The following is a 22082-nucleotide window of genomic DNA, read 5'->3' on the forward strand; positions in this document are numbered from 1 at the left end:
TTATTTTTAAACACTTAGAGCCTTATAGTCACAGGAATTAAAAGAAAATTTCAATGATAAGCATGATTAAGTGTGATCAGTAATATACTTTGAAACTTAAATGTATTACATTAAGATAAAATTCTGAGGGAGAATGGGGATGGGAATGTAAGTTTAAAGATGAAAAGAAAAGATGCAAAATGTTCAAATGTTAAAGAGATTGTTCATGTAATTTTGAATGGATGATGATGGTATCAAGTTGTTTTGGCATTTAGATTTCATGGGATACATCTAAAAGAGTGATGTAATCATTTTATTTTAGTCAATATTTATAGTCTGCTGGAAATTACATCCTTTCCAACTTTGTTCTTTAAACTTATGATGCAAAATTTTACCTGTCAAATTAAAAATGTGAAAGGGGTCATATATTTTAAAAAATTCTTTTAGGGTTAAATGAGAAAAAAATTGACATAGGATACACAGGCACTCTAGTTCTATAATATGGCTGCTGTCTCTGCCTCTCGCTGAGGATTGCTTAGGCCTTAAGACCCTGTCTTCTAGGAAGGGTTTTCTTTTTTTTTTTTTTTTTTTTGCGGTACACGGGCCTCTCACTGCTGTGACCTCTCGCGTTGCGGAGCACGGGCTCCGGACGCGCAGGCCCAGCGGCCATGGCTCACGGGCCCAGCCGCTCCGCGGCATGTGGGATCTTCGCGGACCGGGGCACGAACCCGTGTCCCCTGCATCGGCAGGTGGACTCTCAACCACTGCGCCATCAGGGAAGCCCCAGGGTTTTCTTGTTATGCTCCTGAAGTCTGTTGCCTTATGCACCTACTGAGAACCCGTCCCTCTGCCACGTGCTTCTCAGAACACCCTCTTCCCATACCTTTTGACTATTTCAGTCTTGAATAACATTTTTCTGCTATATCTTTTTTTTTTTTTTCCAGTAATGAATTATGTCTGCAGTTTTCTCTCTCCCTGTTAATCTCCCACTCCCTTCAGGGAGACTCAGCTGAGTTTCTCACCTTTTGCCCTGCTTCTCATGTGGGTCTCTTTTCTTATCTAACTCACAGAATGAGCACTATTTACTCATCTGAGCAGCATTCGCACTTTGACTCCTCTTTCCTTTCTGACACATTCTTTTGTTTTCCAAAAGTAATCTTTTAGATTTTAGGATTTCCCTTATTGGGAGAAATAAAATCAGTTAAGGTCTGGATCTGCCCTAAACCTTTAGTTCTAAGTGACCTTATCCATTTTTGCCGCTCTAAATTGGATATTCCCACCCAGGAGATATTTTCCCATCAGACCAGTAGCTAATCCAAGCCTGGATTCAGTTATTATTTTGTCTGTCTCCTCTTTATTATGTCTAGTCTTTCTGAGCCTTTCTCCAAGTCCTAATTCATGCATTTCTCCAAAACGTTCTCCTGGGACACAGGCGATACTATATCCTTATGTTAAAACCTTTTCACTTGAAATTTATCTAGTAATCCTTTGACTATTTCATGCTGATCTCTATAATTTTGTCCTGTATCTAGAACTCTATTAACACAACAGACAACTCTAACAACAATTTTTAATATTATATCTCACAATGTTAAGGGTAGAGAATTTCAGTAGGGCTTGGCTGAGTAATTCTTCTGCTCCCTATGGTATCAGCAGAGGTCACTTGGAGGTATTCATCTGGCAGATGGTTTAGAGAGTCTTAGAAAGCTTCATCACATGTACGGTGCTTTGGACGGGATGGCTGGAAAGCTGGTCTCAGTTGAGAGTAATTGATCAGGGGTCCTACACACGGCACACGGCATCTCCAGCATGACAGTCTCAGAGTTATCAAACTTCTTATCTGGTAGCTTAGGACTCTGAAAAGAATGTTCCAAGAAGCCTGAGTGGCAGCTTCAAGGTTTCTTATGACCTAGCCTTGGAAGTCCTGAAACGTTACTTCTACCGAGTGCTGGCTTCTGTTCATCAAGGAAGTCACTGAGGCCAGCCCAGATTCAAAAGGGGGGGAATTAGAACCCACCACTCTGTGGGAGGAGTAGCGAAGAATCTGTGGCCATCTTTAATCAACCCATGTATATGTAATCCCTTTGCATGGCTGGGCTGCCCTAACTATATCTAACTATGGAGTCTCTATCTGAAGCTTTAGAAAGAGGCTTCACAGTATTTTCTTGCCTCCTTCTGAGGAACTTATTCCAGGCTGATGTTTGAGAGTTTACCCCTGCTGATAAATTTCACTGGGCTGCAGTCACTCTTTCTGATGGAGAAACAAAAATATATCCCCCTTTTCAAATTCTTTATTTAGAGTAGTTAGATTGTGTGCATCTCCTTAACCACCACCCCACCCCCCTTTTCTTTTTAAATCCCTTTCTCCTCTTCTTCAAGATCCTATATTTTTTTGTTTCGTATCTGCCTGGTCTGTCATAAAAAAATTCTGTCATTCAGTTTAATCGGTCTATCTTCCTTCATTTTGTTTCCATTCTTTCACCAGTCTTCTCATGATAGAGGGTGAAGCATATTTTTGAAAATTCACCAATTCCTCCTCGATTACCTGAAAAAACTTGATTTTAGAGACTGTGTTCATTTGAAACTAATACCAAGATAGGATTTGATAAGAAACATCTATGAAGGATAGAGGGAAGGAAGCAGGAGAAGGCAGTGGAAAACCATGTTGCAGGGCTGATAACTGAGAGAGAAAAGGGGGAGGAAGACTTGAGTAGGAAGAGATGGAATTTTCAAGCCAAAGTCACCTGTGAGAGGAGGCCCCTGCCTGCAGTCATGGACTCACAGCAGTGCCCCTGCTGTGCTAAGTCACAGCTGGGAGTAGCTCAGGGGAAGTATGGCCTCCGTAGGAACATGGTGGTGGATCTAGGTGGGGCTTTCTAGGTCAGCTCTGTCCCCTGCAGCAGAAGCTCTGGCTGCCACAGGGCAGAACATAGTAGATGCTAATGGAAGCCCGGGTGGCGAACTGTGCTCCAGTTTGGTGAGAGCTGCTCATGAGGCTGGATTTCCTCCTTGTTTTGAGACTTCCATCTCCACTAGCCCCTGGGAGGTCCTGCCGGCACTGAGGGACATGGATTCACTGACTTTGGTAAATAGGGAGTCAGATTCACAGGGGTTAAGGTCTAACTCCACCACGTACCATATGTGTAACCTTGGGCAGATTTCTGTGTCTGTTTTCTCAACTCGGAAGGAAATCTTGAACAAACTTTTGAGAGCCCTTCTAGCTCTGACGCCTTCCAGCTCTGACGCATTGTGATACTTAGAGCCTTGATGATTTCCGTGGAGCCTTTGATCTCTTCTCTTTCCAAATTTATCCTTGTGAAAAGGATGTTTACAACTTTTCATTGTCAGAGAGCTGACTCACTGAGACAAATCTGAAGTGTAATTATGGTATATGTGAGTATAGACGTTAACAAGAAATTATCCTCAGACATAAATGGTCTAATAGCAGAAAATGATTGCAAAAGACAGTGGGTTTGAATAGTTTAACATAATGCTAATTTGCTTCAAGTACAAACACTAATCAGGAACATTAGGTAATTATCATTTAGGTACAGGACCCCAGGATATGAAATCTGCATTTTCATGTTAGCACTGATATCACTTATATAACTGCTTACAGCAAAGATAGGGAATGATTCTAAGTACATTCATTATACAGATTTGCAGTGACAAATCTTGGTTATTAATTTTACCTTTTGTTAAATATCTTACAAGCGGCATCTATCCAATCTTAGGAAATAATTTTTATATTTAATGTAGTTTGATTAATTACACACAATCTTAGACTGCTATATGTAGAAGATTGGCATATTGCTATGTGTGAAGAATTCTGAGTTTGAATGAAAAAGAAAAATGGAAGAGCTATTTACCTGGAGACTCAAACCCCTTTAATTTAAATCATTTTACAAATGGGGAAACTGAGGCCTAGGGAGTTTATCTCAATTGCCCAAGATCTCAAGATAAAAACTGTTAAGAATTTTATTTTGCTTCCATGTGCCAGATACCTTTAGAAGTTCTTTATACATATTAGCAACTTTAAAAGATGGGTACAACAACCATAAGAGATAGACACTGTTATTTCTGCCGTCTTACAGATGAGGAAACTAAGGTGCAGAAGCGCTGAGTTACTTGCTCTAGGGAGCTTAGAAGTGGCAGAGCCAGAATTTGAACCCAGGCAGTTTAGCTCTGGAGTCCATACTTTTAACCATATACATACTTGCTCATCAATATAGTGTGCTAAAAAAGGCAGGCTGGCACTGGAACTGAGATCTCCTAGTTTCCTTGTGTCTTTTCCATAACACCAGTATGAATCTGAAACAAATCCATTTTCATATTTTAAAATAAACACGGCAACTGAAATTGCACAAGTGGCTTCCCAGAGGTCCTACTGTCTCGCACGAGGCCCCCAAAGGCAAGTCTCCCCAGTCTCCATCTCCACAACCTCCCAGGAGAAACTCAAGCAATGAACATTAATTAGCAGGTAGGAGCCATCTATAATTGATGAATCACAACCTTCAAAACAAATGGCTGATTATGAAGTGGTTTCAAGTTCCGTGCAATCAGCTAAACTCTTCTAGGGATGATCTTCATATCCCATTTGTTGATGAATTTTCCACTTGCTCTTCTTCCTGAGCCTCCCGGGGTGCTGTGCTTGGCCATTCCTGGCCCTCTTACCACCAGCCTGAGAGCCTTCAGCTGTAGTTAGTGGCATTCCTCACTGAGCTACCCAGTCTTTGACAGGATTCCAGGTTGCTGTGTTGGCCTGGCTGTCCACCTAAGGCAAATGTCCTCTGAACAGGAAGCTACTACAGAGTAGAATGTTTCTCTCGACTCATCTCCTGAACCCCTCACCCAGCTGGACTTTGCCATTAGCTAACGACCATCCAAAATGAGCAAATTCTTTGGTCATATCTGTAGCAACTCACTGGGTTTTCAACTTGATGGTTTGTTTATTTCACCGATGGTTTCTGTTCTCATCAGGAGCCAGTAGAATAGCAAAAAGGTGCTTGCTGAGCCCATCAGTGATGAGAGTTGAATTTCTGATTGACTAGAGTGGGGCGCATTGGTTGTCCATGCCCCAGGGGTATGAAATTATCCCATATTTCTGAAATGTAGCCCAGACCTCATCCTGACTCATGTCTTGCCCTAAGTTAGAACCTCATCACCCCCACCATGGGGTAGTGGAGATGGGGCAGGATTACAGATTTCAGGGCACTCTTGGGTATTCCATTAAGGAAGGTGACTCTGTCTGCTTCTCTGGGTGGGGTGCTGTGTCAGGACCTTGCTTCAGAGAGCTGTGTGGATGAAAGGCTCTTGGTGCTCCAGCCAGGAGTCAGGGCTCTGCCTCTGAGGTAGGAGAGCCAACTTCAGGACACTGGTCAACAAGAGACCTCCCAGCTCCACATAATATTAAACGGTGGAAATATCCCAGAGACCTCCATCTTAACACCAGCACCCAGCTTCACTCAACGACCAGCAAGCCACAGTGCTGGACAACCTATGCCAAACAACTAGCAAAACAGGAACACAACCCCACCCATTAGCAGAGAGGCTGCCTAAAATAATAATAAGGCCACAGACACCCCAAAACACACCACCAGACGTGAACCTGCCCACTAGAGAGACAAGATCCAGCCTCATCCAGCACAACACAGGCACTAGTCCCCTCCACCAGGAAGCCTACACAACCCACTGAAACAACCTTAGCCACTGGAGACAGACATCAAAAACAACGGGAACTACGAAAGTGCAGCCTGCAAAAAGGAGACCCCAAACACAATAAGATAAGCAAAATGAGAAGACAGAAAAACACACAGCAGATGAAGGAGCAAGATAAAAACCCACCAGACCTAACAAATGAAGAGGAAATAGGCAGTCTACCTGAAAAAGAATTCAGAATAATGATAGTAAGGATGATCCGAAATCTTGGAAGTAGAATGGACAAAATGCAAGAAACAGTTAACAAGGACCTAGAAGAACTAAAGATGAAACAAGCAACGATGAACAATGCAATAAATGAAATTAAAACCAGTCTAGATAGGATCAATAGCAGAATAACTGAGGCAGAAGAACGGATAAGTGACCTGGAAGATAAAGTAGTGGAAATAACTACTGCAGAGCAGAATAAAGAAAAAAGAATGAAAAGAACTGAGGACAGTCTCAGAGACCTCTGGGACAACATGAAACGCACCAACATTCGAATTATAGGGGTTCCAGAAGAAGAAGAAAGAAAGAAAGGGACTGAGAAAATATTTGAAGAGATTATAGTTGAAAACTTCCCTAATATGGGAAAGGAAATAGTTAATCAAGTCCAGGAAGCACAGAGGGTCCCATACAGGATAAATACAAGGAGAAACACGCCAAGACACATATTAATCAAACTGTCAAAAATTAAATACAAAGAAAGCATATTAAAAGCAGCAAGGGAAAAACAACAAATAACACACAAGGGAATCCCCATAAGGTTAACAGCTGATCTCTCAGCAGAAACCCTACAAGCCAGAAGGGAGTGGCAGGACATACTGAAAGTGATGAAGGAGAATAGCCTGCAACCAAGACTACTCTACCCAGCAAGGATCTCATTCACATTTGATGGAGAAATTAAAACCTTTACAGACAAGCAAAAGCTGAGAGAGTTCAGCACCACCAAACCAGCTTTACAACAAATGCTAAAGGAACTTCTCTAGACACGAAACACAAGAGAAGGAAATGACCTATAGTAGCGAACCCAAAACAATATATAAAATGGAAATAGGAACATACATATCGATAATTACCTTAAATGTAAATGGACTAAATGCTCCCACCAAAAGACACAGATTGGCTGAATGGATACAAAAACAAGACCCTTATATATGCTGTCTACAAGAGACCCACTTCAGAACTAGAGACACATACAGACTGAAAGTAAGGGGATGGAAAAAGATATTCCATGCAAATGGAAACCAAAAGAAAGCTGGAGTAGCAATTCTCATATCAGACAAAATAGACTTTAAAATGAGGACTATTAAAAGGGACAAAGAAGGACACTACATAATGATCAAGGGATCGATCCAAGAAGAAGATATAACAATTGTAAATATTTATGCACCCAACATAGGAGCACCTCAATACATAAGGCAAATACTAACAACCATAAAAGGGGAGATCAACAGTAACACATTCATAGTAGGGGACTTTAACACCCCACTTTCACCCATGGACAGATCATCCAAAATGAAAATAAATAGGGAAACACAAGCTTTAAATGATACATTAAACAAGATGGACTTAATTGATATTTATAGGACACTCCATCCAAAAACAACAGAATACACATTTTTCTCAAGTGCTCATGGAACATTCTCCAGGATAGATCATATCTTGGGTCACAAATCAAGCCTTGGTAAATTTAAGAAAACTGAAATTGTATCAAGTATCTTTTCCGACCACAGCGCCATGAGACTAGATATCAATTACAGGAAAAGATCTTTAAAAAATACAAACACATGGAGGCTAAACAATACACTACTTAATAATGAAGTGATCACTGAAGAAATCAAAGAGGAAATTAAAAAATACCTAGAAACAAATGACAATGGAGACACAACGACCCAAAACCTATGGGATGCAGCAAAAGCAGTTCTAAGGGGGAAGTTTATAGCAATACAAGCCCACCTTAAGAAGCAGGAAACATCTCGAATAAACAACCTAACCTTGCACCTCAAGCAATTAGAGAAAGAAGAACAAAAAAACCCCAAAGCTAGCAGAAGGAAAGAAATCATAAAAATCAGATCAGAAATAAATGAAAAAGAAATGAAGGAAACAATAGCAAAGATCAATAAAACTAAAAGCTGGTTCTTTGAGAAGATAAACAAAATAGATAAACCACTAGCCAGACTCATCAAGAAAAAAAGGGAGAAGACTCAAATCAATAGAATTAGAAATGAAAAAGGAGAAGTAACAACTGACACTGCAGAAATAAAAAAAATCATGAGAGATTATTACAAGCAACTCTATGCCAATAAAATGGACAATCTGGAAGAAATGGACAAATTCTTAGAAATGCACAACCTGCCAAGACTGAATCAGGAAGAAATAGAAAATATGAACAGACCAATCACAAGCACTGAAATTGAAACTGTGATTAAAAACCTTCCAACAAACAAAAGCCCAGGACCAGATGGCTTCACAGGTGAATTCTATCAAACGTTTAGAGAAGAGCTAACACCTATCCTTCTCAAACTCTTCCAAAATATAGCAGAGGGAGGAACACTCCCAAATTCCTTCTACGAAGCCACCATCACCTTGATACCAAAACCAGACAAGGATGTCACAAAGAAAGAAAACTACAGGCCAATATCACTGATGAACATAGATGCAAAAATCCTCAACAAAATACTAGCAAACAGAATCCAACAGCACATTAAAAGGATCATACACCATGATCAAGTGGGGTTTATTCCAGGAATGCAAGGATTCTTCAATATACACAAATCTATCAATGTGATAAACCATATTAACAAACTGAAGGAGAAAAACCATATGATCATCTCAATAGATGCAGAGAAAGCTTTCGACAAAATTTAACACCCATTTATGATAAAAACCCTCCAGAAAGTAGGCATAGAGGGAACTTTCCTAAACATAATAAAAGCCATATATGACAAGCCCACAGCAAACATCATCCTCAATGGTGAAAAACTGAAAGCATTTCCACTAAGATCAGGAACAAGACAAGGTTGCCCACTCTCACCACTCTTATTCAACATAGTTTTGGAAGTTTTAGCCACAGCAATCAGAGAAGAAAAGGAAATAAAAGGAATCCAAATCGGAAAAGAAGAAGTAAAGCTGTCACTGTTTGCAGATGACATGATACTATACATAGAGAATCCTAAAGATGCTACCAGAAAACTACTAGAGCTAATCAATGAATTTGGTAAAGTAGCAGGATACAAAATTAATGCACAGAAATCTCTGGCATTCCTATATACTAATGATGAAAAATCTGAAAGTGAAATCAAGAAAACACTCCCATTTACCATTGCAACAAAAAGAATAAAATATCTAGGAATAAACCTACCTAAGGATACGAAAGACCTGTATGCAGAAAATTATAAGACACTGATGAAAGAAATTAAAGATGATACAAATAGATGGAGAGATATACCATGTTCTTGGATGGGAAGAATCAACATTGTGAAAATGACTCTACTACCCAAAGCAATCTACAGATTCAATGCAATCCCTATCAAACTACCACTGGCATTTTTCACAGAACTAGAACAAAAAATTTCACAATTTGTATGGAAACACAAAAGACCCCGAATAGCCAAAGCAATCTTGAGAACGAAAAAAGGAGCTGGAGGAATAAGGCTCCCTGACTTCAGACTATATTACAAAGCAACAGTAATCAAGACAGTATGGTACTGGCACAAAAACAGAAAGATAGATCAGTGGAACAGGATAGAAAGCCCAGAGATAAACCCACGCACATATGGACACCTTATCTTTGATAAAGGAGGCAGGAATGTACAGTGGAGAAAGGACAGCCTCTTCAATAAATGGTGCTGGGAAAACTGGACAGGTACATGTAAAAGTATGAGATTAGATCACTCCCTAACACCATACACAAAAATAAGCTCAAAATGGATTAAAGACCTAAATGTAAGGCCAGAAACTATCAAACTCTTAGAAGAAAACATAGGAAGAACACTCTATGACATAAATCACAGCAAGATCCTTTCTGACCCACCTCCTAGAGTAATGGAAATAAAAACAAAAATAAACAAATGGGACCTAATGAAACTTCAAAGCTTTTGCACAGCAAAGGAAACCATAACCAAGACCAAAAGACAACCCTCAGAATGGGAGAAAACATTTGCAAATGAAGCAACTGACAAAGGATTAATCTCCAAAATTTACAAGCAGCTCATGCAGCTCAATAACAAAAAAACAAACAACCCAATCCAAAAATGGGCAGAAGACCTAAATAGACATTTCTCCAAAGAAGATATACAGAATGCCAACAAACACATGAAAGAATGCTCAACATCATTAATCATTAGAGAAATGCAAATCAAAACTACAATGAGATATCATCTCACACCAGTCAGAATGGCCATCATCAAAAAATCTAGAAACAATAAATGCTGGAGAGGGTGTGGAGAAAAGGGGACACTCTTGCACTGCTGGTGGGAATGTGAATTGGTTCAGCCACTGTGGAGAACAGTATGGAGGTTCCTTAAAAAACTACAGATAGAATTACCATATGACCCAGCAATCCCACTACTTGGCATATACCCTGAGAAAACCAAAATTCAAAAAGAGTCATGTACCAAAATGTTCATTGCAGCTCTATTTACAATAGCCAGGACATGGAAACAACCTAAGCGCCCATCATCGGATGAATGGATAAAGAAGATGTGGCACATATACACAATGGAATATTACTCAGCCTTAAAAAGAAATGAAATTGAGCTATTTGTAATGAGATGGATAGACCTAGAGTCTGTCATACAGAGTGAAGTAAGTCAGAAAGAAAAAGACAAATACCATATGCTAACACATATATATGGAATTTAAGGGAAAAAAAGTGTCATGAAGAACCTAGGGGTAAGATAGGAATAAAGACGCAGACCTACTGGAGAACGGACTTGAGGGTATGGGGAGGGGGAGGGGTGAGTTTTGATAGGGCGAGAGAGAGTTATGGACATATACACACTAACAAACGTAGTAAGGTAGATAGCTGGGGGGAAGCAGCCGCAAGGCACAGGGATATTAGCTCGGTGCTTTGTGACAGCCTGGAAGGGTGGGATGGGGAGAGCGGGAGGGAGGGAGACGCAAGAGGGAAGACATATGGGAACATATGTATATGTATAGCTGATTCACTTTGTTATAAAGCAGAAACTAACACACCATTGTAAAGCAATTATACCCCAATAAAGATGTTTAAAAAAAAAAAAAAAAGACAACCCTCAGAATGGGAGAAAACATTTGCAAATGAAGCAACTGACAAAGGATTAATCTCCAAAATTTACAAGCAGCTCATGCAGCTCAATAACAAAAAAACAAACAACCCCATCCCAAAAAAAAAAAAAAAAAAAAATTCACATTCAAACTTTTCTGAATGTCTTCAAAGCATTGTTTTAGAGTTGGATCATTCTAATCAGGATTCAAACCAGGTAGGCAGGAATAAAGAGGTAGACATAGAGAATGGACTTGACATGGGGTGGGAGGGCGAAGCTGGGGCGAAGTGAGAGTAGCACTGACATATGTACACTACTGAATGTAAAATAGTTGGCTGGTGGGAAGCAGCAGCATAGCACAGGGAGATCAGCTCTGTGCTTTGAGATAACCTAGAGGGGTTGGGATAGGATGGGAGGGAGGCTCAAAAGGGAGGGGACATGGGCACATGTGTATGCATACGGCTGATTCTCTTTGTTGTGCAACAGAAACTAACACAGTACTGTGAAGCAATTGTACTCCAATAAAGATCTATTAAAAAAAAAAAAAAAAAAAAAAAAAAAAAAAATGGAATGTGCGCAGAAGGTAGATGAGTGAGTAACCATCAGACTTTGCTCTCTTTTCTTAGGCACTGGTGAGAAAAATCGATGCCTCGGACAACATCTACACCACAGAATCCACCACAGGGAACCTGTTCAGCCTGACCCAAGAGGGGGCTCCCTTGTGCCGCATCATAGCGAAGGTGAGCTTCATGGATGGGGGCCAAGGTGATGGGCCTGGGGAGAGTGTGAGGAAGCTAGTTTGGTGGGGACAGCTGGCTTAGGAAGCCTGTCCTGGCTCTAGCATTTGCTTGTTATGTAACCTTGGAAGAGTTACCTCCCCTCTCTGGGCCTTGGTGTCTCCATCTTTAATAGTGGCTAACTCCTCTGATTTCATTTCCCACTTGAGACAAGAAGATGGTGCCCCTGGAGCCTCTATCATCTTTCTTCACGAGGTGTCTGTTATAAATATCAACACTTCTCCCTCATCTTCACATATCCCACCAAACCCAAACCAAACGTACCTTCCAACTTAGGTTCTTGGCTGAATCTTAAAAATGCCTGCTGTCACTGCACTACGACATGAAGGAAAGACAATATTGAGGGCGGTGGTTTTCATTAATTACATGGGAGTTGTAATTCATTAACTTCATGGTCAATTTGCCCCTGCACTCATTCTAAGTGTTGGATCCAGACACTTAGAACAAATATAGGCAATTGGTAGCTCCCTAGGGGGCCTGCTAAGGCCTTCTGTTTTATTTTTGCCTCTTTTTTTTTTTTTAAAACTTGAGAAATGACATTACCATTGGGGATAGAATAATGATCTAACTGGAATCAAAGTTATATCCTTCAATAGACTTAAGATGTCAGTCACAAGAAGATGCTCCAGCTCTGTGGTTCCCAGGCCTAACCCTGCATCACAATCCCTCAGGGAGTTTTTGGAAAACACAACATAAATGGTTTGTCGCCCTCCAAGATTTACCGAGGTCCTGGGGTAAGACCTGGGAATCCACATTTTAATAAGCTCTACAGGGGATTCTGAGGCATGGCCACTCTCAGAATCACTGATCTAAGCCTTTAAGGAAATCTGGAACAGGAGGGTAAATGCTTGTCAACTCTGGTCAAGGGAGAAGTAAATTGTATGCAACAGCAATAGCTAACGTTTAAGGGTGCTCTCCACTGTGCTTAATGCCTTGCAAACGGTATTTCTTCTAAATCATAAAACCATCCAAACAAGTAGATATCGTGTTTTTCCCATCTATAGTTGAGGAAGTGGTTTGAGAGGCAGACTCAAGGTCACACAACTGATAAAGAGTGGAGTCAGAATTAGAACCCAAGTCTCTTTAATTCAGAGTTCATGATCCTAAAGCCCACAGTGGTGATTTCTGGTTCGATCCTTGGCCCTTCAGCTTCTTGGGCCAAAGTGTGACTCAAAAGTTCTCAACCCTGTAGGCATATCAGCATCACTAGGGAGCTTTAAAAATATCCACTAGTGGGCTTCCCTGGTGATGCAGTGGTTGAGAGTCCGCCTGCCGATGCAGGGGACACGGGTTCGTGCCCTGGTCCGGGAAGATGTCACATGCCGCGGAGCGGCTGGGTCCGTGAGCCATGGCCGCTGAGCCTGCGTGTCCGGGGCCTGTGCTCCGCAACGGGAGAGGCCACAACAGTGAGAGGCCTGTGTACCGCAAAAAAAAAAAAAAAAAAAATCTCCACTAGTAAGTGGCCAAGGTGAATTTGAACCTGGCTGTTTGACAGCAAAGGCTATGCTCTTGTTTGCTGTCCTGAACTGCCTCTCAGCAGCCCGGCTCCCTCCTCTTCCTCCTGTCTGCCTTCTCCTCATCCCCATCCTCCCTTGCCCTCTTCCCCTCTCCACAACCTTTATTATCTACTGCATCCTCTCTATATGTCAAACACTGCACTAAGCTTTCCCTTCATCATCTCATCTGATCCTCCCGATAATCTAATGATGTGTTATAATTATAATTCCCATTTTTAAGAATAGGGAACAGAGGCTCAGAGAGAAGTTCATGCACATTAAATGCAGATGGGATTTTAACTAGATCTGCTGACTCCAGAATTTGAACATCAACCTTCTTCTGTCTCCAGTCCTTGGGGGAGAGTAGACGGAGGGTTGATGCAGAGAGATGATTCCATGATGACTCCCATCTTCCCAGCCTGGAAGATGGAGAGACTAGGTCCTCCAGCAAAATCGATGTTTGGGTTTCCAGTCCTGACAGTGACAAAGGGGCTGGGAGTTCCTGGTATGCCCTGCACAGCATCCTCACCTCTGATGTTCAGGAAATATGCCCAATATGGTGACAGATGTGGGGCAGCTTCCCCCAGTGGCCTTCCTCATTCACCTCCTTGGAGCCCGGTGTGGTCTGTCCTTGGGTCCTTCATCCATCTGAGCTACCCCCATGAGATGATTTGGGCAACCTGTCTGAGGTCTATCCTCTCATCCACTTGGGTTCCTCTGATGGCCAAGAAATAAACCCAGTCCTCCCTATGACAGTGGTGGCAAATAATCCCATTCCTTCCTGAGTGCAGAGCACTGAAAACTCCCCTGTGCGTTGTTGAAATTACCCCCTCCTCGCCAGTCCAGCTCCTCTATTATCCTCCCCCCACCACTAGCCTACACACCCCTCAAGTGGCCTCCTCCAGCTTTATGACAGCTTACCCTGAGCCTGTCTGAATAATGCATACCATTATACAGCTGGGCTCTGAGCCCAGAGCTTTCTATAAAATTAAACAAGCTCCAGCGGGCAGTGCGATTCCACAAGCTCAGGCAGCCCCTGATCCCACTCTAAGCTGAGTGCTTCTTTTCGGTCCTCGATGGGGGCTTCACATTCCATCTTACTTTCTATCTCCTCTCCCTCCCACATATTCCAGCCCTTGGGACACCTTTCATGAGGGTATGAGACACCCTTCTAACCAGGATGCCTTCTGTGACCTGATCCCAACCTGGCTGTCCAGGTCCACCCTCACTGGGTGCTCGGCCCTTTCACAACATTAACTCACTGCTCCTTCAACAGCTGAGTCACGTAGCTGTCACGACCCCATTGTTAACCAAAGGTTGCCAGCGGCAGAGCCAGGATTTGAACCAGAATCCCCTCAGTCCGGGTTCAGGATTCCCCCTTCTTCTCCTAGTAGCTAAAAATGCTAAGAAGACCATTTTTCACAGGCTTGGGAAAGGATGTAATGAGAATGCAGTGCAAATGGATGCAGAGGCTTAAATATAGTTATGCTAGACTTGGCGTCTCCTGAGCCAAAGGAAGGCTGCCACACTGATCCTGGCTCTCTGCCTCCCATTCTTTTGCGTCATTTCTTCATTGTCTGCTCCAGACGTAAATATCTATCTATCTATCATTGTACATATATAAATAAGATTTGTACTACATATGATTAAATACACACACATATAACCATGCATACATATATAAACATATAAACATATATATATATTTACATCTGGTGGGAGGTCATTAATAGCCAACAAGCCTGGCCAGGGAGACTTTAGGACTCCTGTTCTTTCTTCTTACTTTAAAGAGTAATTTGATCTTATGTCAGTGACTCTCTGGGTAAGGTCTTTATGTGCAACCCTTATGTCCCAGGAACCGTGGGAAAGTAGGCAGGCAGGGATAAAAGACTATGGAGCAAGAATTCAGAGGGGTAAGTGTCTTGTCCCCATACCAGAGCATATTTTTTTATCAGAATAATGATGTGCATTTAAAATCACATCATTTTTGACCCTTTGACCCTTCTATAACCGTCCCCCTTCAGATTATGTCAGGAGTTCCTACTCTGTGCTCTTTTAACCCTGCAACCCCTCCCCATTTCAATGCACAGCTACCCAGATTTCTTCCTGCTCTTAACGTTTTCTGCCAGACAAGGGGCTCAGCACGGGCAGGGGCTGAGGCAGTGCCCAGCAGAGGGTCTGGCATATTATAAACCGTTAATATTTCTGTGCTGCTTGAACAAATTTACCAGTCCTTTCCCACCAAATAAACTACCCTAAAAGGAAGGAGGAATATAATAAAATGTCAGAAATTCTGAACTCCCCCAGAATTGGATACTTTCATCTTGGTCCCTGCAGTGGTGAGCAGCCAAACCCTTAGACTGCAAAGGGCCCCGGGGCTTATCATTGTGGGGTGCGGGGAAGGGGAGATCTGGGGTGACATTTCAGTGAGGCTGTGCTGGGCCGTAGTGGTCATTGCTGCTGCTTCTGGTTACTCATACGTGATCCTTTCAGTCATTCACTGCTGCGTCCCTGGGGACACAGAACAGTGCCTGTTTCGTGCATAGTACATTTTTTGTTGTGAGAGTTCTGAAAAGTCTGACTGGGGATGGTAATTTTGCTGAACCCACCTCCTTCTTCCTGTAACGTCTTTCTCAGTTTGGGGAACCGAGGGCAGTGGGCATAGATAGAGCCAGGAGTGGCGCGGTTAAAGGCAAGTGCCCCTCAGGACCAAGTTCAGACCACTTATTCATGCATTCTTTCCTGCTGCCACTCCTAGGCCCCCCTCCAGCCCTCAGGGAAGGGGAGAGGGAGGAAACAGGGCAAAGCCAGATGTGGGATAGCCAGCTTCCCCTGCTTTGGACGTGGATGTCCACGGTGGGGTTGCCACCAGTTTGGTGGACGTGTGGTAAGTCGCCTTTGTGATCTGTTGGTCTCTCTCACTTTGTTCCGGGAGCCAAGGTGGCTTCAGTGATTTTTCTATAGAATAAATATGTCCAGTTAGGATGAGCGCCTCACTCCCAGACTCTTCTCAGAAATCCTCTCAGACTTCTCCTGGGAGGTCACCACGAGGTCTCATAAAGGAAGAGTACAGGTTCACGTTCAAGAGCTCAGCTGATCAATCCTAAAGGTTTTTTTCTTTTTTCCTTTTACAAATTGGAGTGAAGGAGTGAAAAGAAGACCAGTGTGGATTTGGGGTGATTATTTCACCCATCTGGACTTGAGTTTTTCCCACCCCCCAAATGGAAATAAATTATAGTATTGAGGTAAATAAAGCTCCCTTTTCTGTGCCTGCCACGGTGGTGGGAGCATCCGAGAAGGAACAGGTGGTCACCGGCATAGTGAGAACCAGCACGGGGCATCTAGCTTTCAGTTCCCTCCATCTGCCTCAGACTTGTTTCTAGAACCTGTTTCTGACAACTCTAGGCTTATCCCATGGCGGCTGCTGAGGGGTGTTGCCAGGAGTCTGGGAGCGGTGTTACCTGGGGTTGAGCCTGGCCCCAGCACGTGTGCCTGCCCTGGCCCCTCGCCTCCAGTTTAGATTACCAAGAGTGACATTATTTCTGAAGGTGGCATTTCACTGTAACACATGTGGGAGCTTGGGAGTGTGTGTGTGTGTGTGTGTGTGTGTGTGTGTAGAAACCAGAGGGGAGGAGACATTCTCTTTTACTACTGCCTTCCTGGGTTCTCTGGCTGGGGCCTGTAAATGGGGCTGACAAAAGCCAGATTAACAAAAGAAAAATAAAAAACAGGTTTATTAGCACTTGCATTGTACTGACGCATGGGAACGGTCAGAGATGAGTAACTCAAAGGGTTGGTGAGAACTTGGGCTAACGCAGCATCTTAGCAAAGGGACAGCACATTTTTAGAGAAGTGGTAAGACAAAGGAAGAGAACCTTGACTCTCTAGGGGTGGCAAATTGTGGGAAGACACATAGATGGGAAACTAATAGTAGATAAAGACTGAAGTCTGCTATGTGGATTCCTCTGGTACCAAATCCAGGCCGATAAGGGTCTACTATTGTCTCCAGCGATTAACTCTTGTTCTTCCTAGTAGAGAGGGGAGGGGGTATAATCTTTTGAAATTTATGTCCTGCGCTTAGTCAAATAGGGAGAGGACAGAGATCTTGTTTTGTATCTGCTTCTTCTTAATTGCCTTCAGCTCAAAATAATCTTTACACTAAAGCAGCATATTTTGGGGTGGCTATTCTGCCTCCCTACAGACCCCAAAACACACCTGCTGAGTGAGGGGTATCAGTAATTCTTGAGTCAGCCTCTGGAGAGGTCACACGGTGAGTTCATGTGACATTTTCTTTTTCTTGGCAGGAGGGTGGGGTCGTGGCGCTCTTCAAGGTCTGCCGGCAGGACAGTTTCCGGTGCTTGTACCCCCAGGCGCTCCGCACGCTGGCCTCCATCTGCTGCGTGGAGGAGGGTGTCCACCAGCTGGAGAAGGTAAGGGTGCAGCTGGCTGGCTGGGTGGGGCCTGAGGTCCCTAAGCGGGTGGGTGAATGGGGAGAGCAACCTCCTGGTGGACGTCTGGCAAGAGCAAGTTCCCTGAGTCCCTCCTATTCCCAGGCATCATTCATGTGGGGCTGCTGGGATCTTGACTGTGGTTGATGAAGACATGAAGGGGGCCGAGACTGAGGAGCTCAGCGGGAAAGGCAGGGTCCAGAGAGACACTCAGGACTTCCTGGGTGGAGTGGCCAACAGAGCCTGGGTGGCGGGGCAGGGTGGGAGGTGGGGGGGAACACAGCAGGAGACAGGCAAGTCAGGTGGGGAGGGGTGTTGAGGTTAAGGGCGGTTGGTCCTTCTCTCGTGGCAGGACCCCAGCAGAAGGAAGAGGCTCCAGCTCCTCCGGGGACAGGATAGGCATGAGCAGGGTGGGCATGGGTGCCTGGGCAAGCAGGTGGACTCCACCCAAAGAGGGCTTGGGTAAGGGAAAGGGAAACTGGAGTCCAAGCACATGATGGGTCAACACCACTGGGGGTGGCCAGGATTGGAGGAAAGGTGGTGACTTGACAGTCTCAGGTGCCTAGCTCCAGGCCAACCTAGGGCAATGTGACCGATTCCAGCTACCACCTCCCAATTACCCCAGGTTGTAGGGCTGCGGCTGCTTCAACACTTCTGCCTGAGTGGGTCTGAGCCTGCAGCTTGGTCCTCAGGGATGTTAGCAGGAGGGTTGGGAGGCTAGTGCTGACACTTGAGGATTTCTCAACCACATTTCAAGGAAAGATGCTGAATTTTTTTAATGGAAGAGAGATAGAAAGGCCTGGTGACAATTGTGGTGCCTGCAGGGTGAGGGGTAGGTACCTTGAGTCTGTTCTCGTGACTGGTCTAAATGGGGATGGGACAGCAAACTTCTCCCCTTCCTCTGCATCCATTTCCCACAGTCTGGTCCTGGCTGCCCAGAAAACCTCCACCCTCCCCTCAGTTTCTTTACCTTGGTCTGGACTCCTAGACAGATGGTCATCTTACGTTCTACCCTGCCTCTTTCTAAATCTGCTCAGGTTATGGGACAGAGTCCCAGGATCACAGGCTCTGAGGTGCTTTTAGCTGAGGATGGAGGGTGCATGGGAAATCTGCTCAGTTTACAGATGAGAAGGCTATGGCTCAGAATGGGGAAGTAATTTGTCTGAGGTCACACAGCAAAGTGGTGAAGGAGCTACTGCCAGCCCTCTGGACAGAGTGCCCCCTTCCCATGGGGTCAGAAGCCTTTGTATGTGTGTGCTTGCTTAGGTGGTAAAAGGGAGGAGAGAGGCAGTGGCGAGACAGACAGACTCCATGAATAAATGCATCGAGCATTTCCAGCTTCATGTGCTGAATAATCCTCTCTTCTCCCATAAAATCTTCTTCCTTAGACAGTGGGAAATGGCCATATGCGTTCGTTTCTCATCTTCTTTCATGCTGGTTGGCAGGAAGAAGGGGAGGAAAAGGCAGAAGGGACTAGAATCACCAGTTCTCCAAAAGCAGTACATTTCTTGGCTTTAGAGAGTTTGCAGAGCAGCAGGAAAACCTCAATCCAGGGAAGAAAGACAGCAGGACTTTTTTTGCTCAGAGTGAAAACCTGTGCAGCTGGGAAGGCTGTGGAGGCAATTTCTTCCGCGGGGCTCCAACGCCAGAGGGCGCCAATGCGTCTTTCCCAGGCCAGATGGGCCACCGGCCTGGGAGCCAGCCCCTACCCACCGAGCAAGAGGACGGGGTGGGGGGGACACTCAGCGCCTGAGGGCTTACTAAGCGCCCCGTGCTGAGCTAGCCCCTTACACGCATTCCCTCCATTAACCCACCAGAGCCTCGTGAGGTGAGCACGATTCATATCTTCACCTTGAAGACGGGGAATTGAGTCTCAGCCAGTGTAAGTGACTCACCTAAAATCACAGAGTAAGTTTTGGAGCCAGGATTTGGACCCCGTCTGCTTGTCTAATGCCCAGTCGACCTCACTGACTCACTGGTTTAATGGATACTCTCAGACTGCCAAAAAAAATCCCTGCCGCTAAACCCGGACCACCTTGCTGTTTCTGGCCAAAGTCCTAATTCTCCCGCCCCCAACTCGCAAAGGAGAAGGTCACCGTCTCTGGGCTTTCCCCTCCTCCAGGTCAGATTACTTTCCATACACAGATACTTCTGAAATAACTCTGTGCCCGGCAGAGAGCAGGAGGGAGTCTTGTCAGAAAGGAGCCCCCGTGTGGTTGGAAACAGCTACTACAGCTCTGCAGTCACAGAGCTTGCCAAGTGTCTTCACAGGCAGCCTGATTCCATTTGATATCTGCCTTGAGTGTACAAGCATCCCCATTATACAGACGAAGAAACCGAGGCCCAGAGATGTGAAGTGACGTAACAGACAAAATCCGTGGTCCTCTTAGAGCTTACGTTTTAGCTCAGGGGGTGGCAAGTTACAGCCTGTGGGCCGAAGTCATCCTGCTGTCTTGTTTTTGGCACGTACAGCCCACGAGTTAAGAAATTTTTTTTCATTTTTAAATGGCTGTAAAAATATCAGAAGAACATTTTGTGTCACATGAAAATTATGTGAAATTCAAAGTTTTGATCCATAAAGTTTTAATGGATCACTGCCAGGCTCCTTTGTTTAGGTGTTCTCTATGTCTGCTTTTTCTCTACGACAGCATAATTAGATAATTGCAAGAGACCATGAGGTCCACAAAGTCAAAAACATTTACTGTCTGGTCTTCTACAGAGAATGTTTATCGACCCCTATTCTATCAGGTAATAAGGACATCATGACAATGACTAAAAGGATAATAACATTTATCGAATACTTGCTTTGGACAAGCACTTTGTTAAACCCCATCTTTCATGGTGTCACTTAATCATTAATCCATTGGTGCTGTTATCCTCCATGTGGTTTGTAGAAGGAAGGGAGACTCAGAGAAGTGAAGCAACTTGCTCAAGCACACACAGCTAATAGACGGCCTGGCGATCATTTAATCCCAGCTCTGCTGAGCCAGAGTCAGCCTGGGCTGTGAACCATTATGCCAACCCAGGACTCAACTCCAATACGTGAGGCTAAGGTCCATGCTCTTTTCCTCCACATCATGTTGCTTCCAAAGCTGTGAGATGTTCTAGAGACACCCAGGAGGGCCTGGATCACCTGTCCCTCCCCCAGGTCCTGCCCACATGGGCTCTGTGATCCGGCTGCTGAGCGCTGGCCTCGGATGCTCTGGTGAGGTCAGCCGTTGTCCACGTTTAGGACGGAAGGTGAAGAAATCCGGGGACAGGCTGATTTTACAGAAGCCACAGCACGACAGGCAAGGCAGAGGCGAGGTGGGAAGCAGGTGCCCTGGGGCTTTCGCCTGTTGTCCACTCCCCCCGCACAGTTCATGCCCTCTTTAGATAATGTCAAAGTCCCAGCCTCCCCCTGATTTACTGGCCTAGCCTCCTCCCTGAGGCTCCCGTAATTAATTGGCAGAAAGAAATGTGCTGGATTTGGTTAAAGTCCATTTCTGTCATGCGGCTACCCACCACCGCTTCCCTCCAACCTTAAAGTGGTTCATTAAATCACCCACAGACCCCTGCGGAGTATGAGTCTAGTCAGGTCACCAGACAGCCCATCTGTCCTTGGCCCTGCTGTGTGATGCCCGAGCTCTGTTGGGCTTGGAGCATTCGAGTGGCCATAGATTCACCCAGTCACCTGTTTCTTCTTTCTCTGTCATCCAGTCGTTCACTTACTTTCAACTCACTCGTTTCCTTGCCTGCTCACTCAGTCCCTCCCCATCTCATCACGCTACTAATTCATTCCGTCATCACACATTTGTTGTGAAGCAGCCCAGCTCCGGGAAAACTGTGGCCTTTGAGAGTCAGGCTCTTCTGGATGGGAATCCAGACTTTCCCACCTACGAACTTGGACACGTTTCCCTGGGCAAGTTACTTAACTTCTCAGAGGTGTGGTTTCTTCATCAATCAAATGCGCATGATGAAATCTACCTCCCAGTGCTGTCAGAGATAAATAGATTGCAGTAACCTGGCGCCTGGCGCCCACTAGGCACTGAATAAATGGTAGCTATTCTGATTTTGGCGGGTGTGATGCCAGTTGCCGGGGTTTTGAATATGAGTGGCCTGAAGAAGATGATGGTCTGGTGGAGAAGAGAGCTCTGGCATGCCAGCAGGAGGGGATAGCGTGGCCAAAGATGCTGCCCAGGGCACAGTGTGGAGAAGTCAGTGGGGCTGGAGCACGAGTCCCTACAACCTTTCCATTTTACAGGTGAGGAAACTGAGACTCAGAGATTGTGTTCCCTCAGCTCATGAATGTGAAGTTTGGATTCAAACCCACGTCTGGCTGGTTTCTAAAGCCCATGTTCTTTATACTCTGCAACCCTGGGAAGAGCTGGCCCTTCTGAGGTGGGGACTGCAGGGCAATGGCTCCCAGGGAACCAG

General features: G+C 44.5%; 1 protein-coding gene across 2 annotated transcripts in view; it reads left to right on the top strand.

Annotated features, from left to right (window-relative positions):
- INSC (INSC spindle orientation adaptor protein) overlaps positions 1–22082 on the top strand; it is a 137786-nt gene that overhangs the window by 77532 nt on the left and 38172 nt on the right. For both annotated transcript variants that reach the window (XM_032640501.1, XM_032640500.1), the window contains exons 6-7: positions 11552–11665; positions 17523–17648. In XM_032640501.1, the coding sequence (XP_032496392.1) occupies positions 11552–11665; positions 17523–17648 (240 nt within the window). The remainder of the gene's footprint in view (positions 1–11551; positions 11666–17522; positions 17649–22082) is intronic.

Source organism: Phocoena sinus, chromosome 8, assembly GCF_008692025.1.
Source record: "Phocoena sinus isolate mPhoSin1 chromosome 8, mPhoSin1.pri, whole genome shotgun sequence".
Classification (NCBI taxonomy): domain Eukaryota; kingdom Metazoa; phylum Chordata; class Mammalia; order Artiodactyla; family Phocoenidae; genus Phocoena; species Phocoena sinus.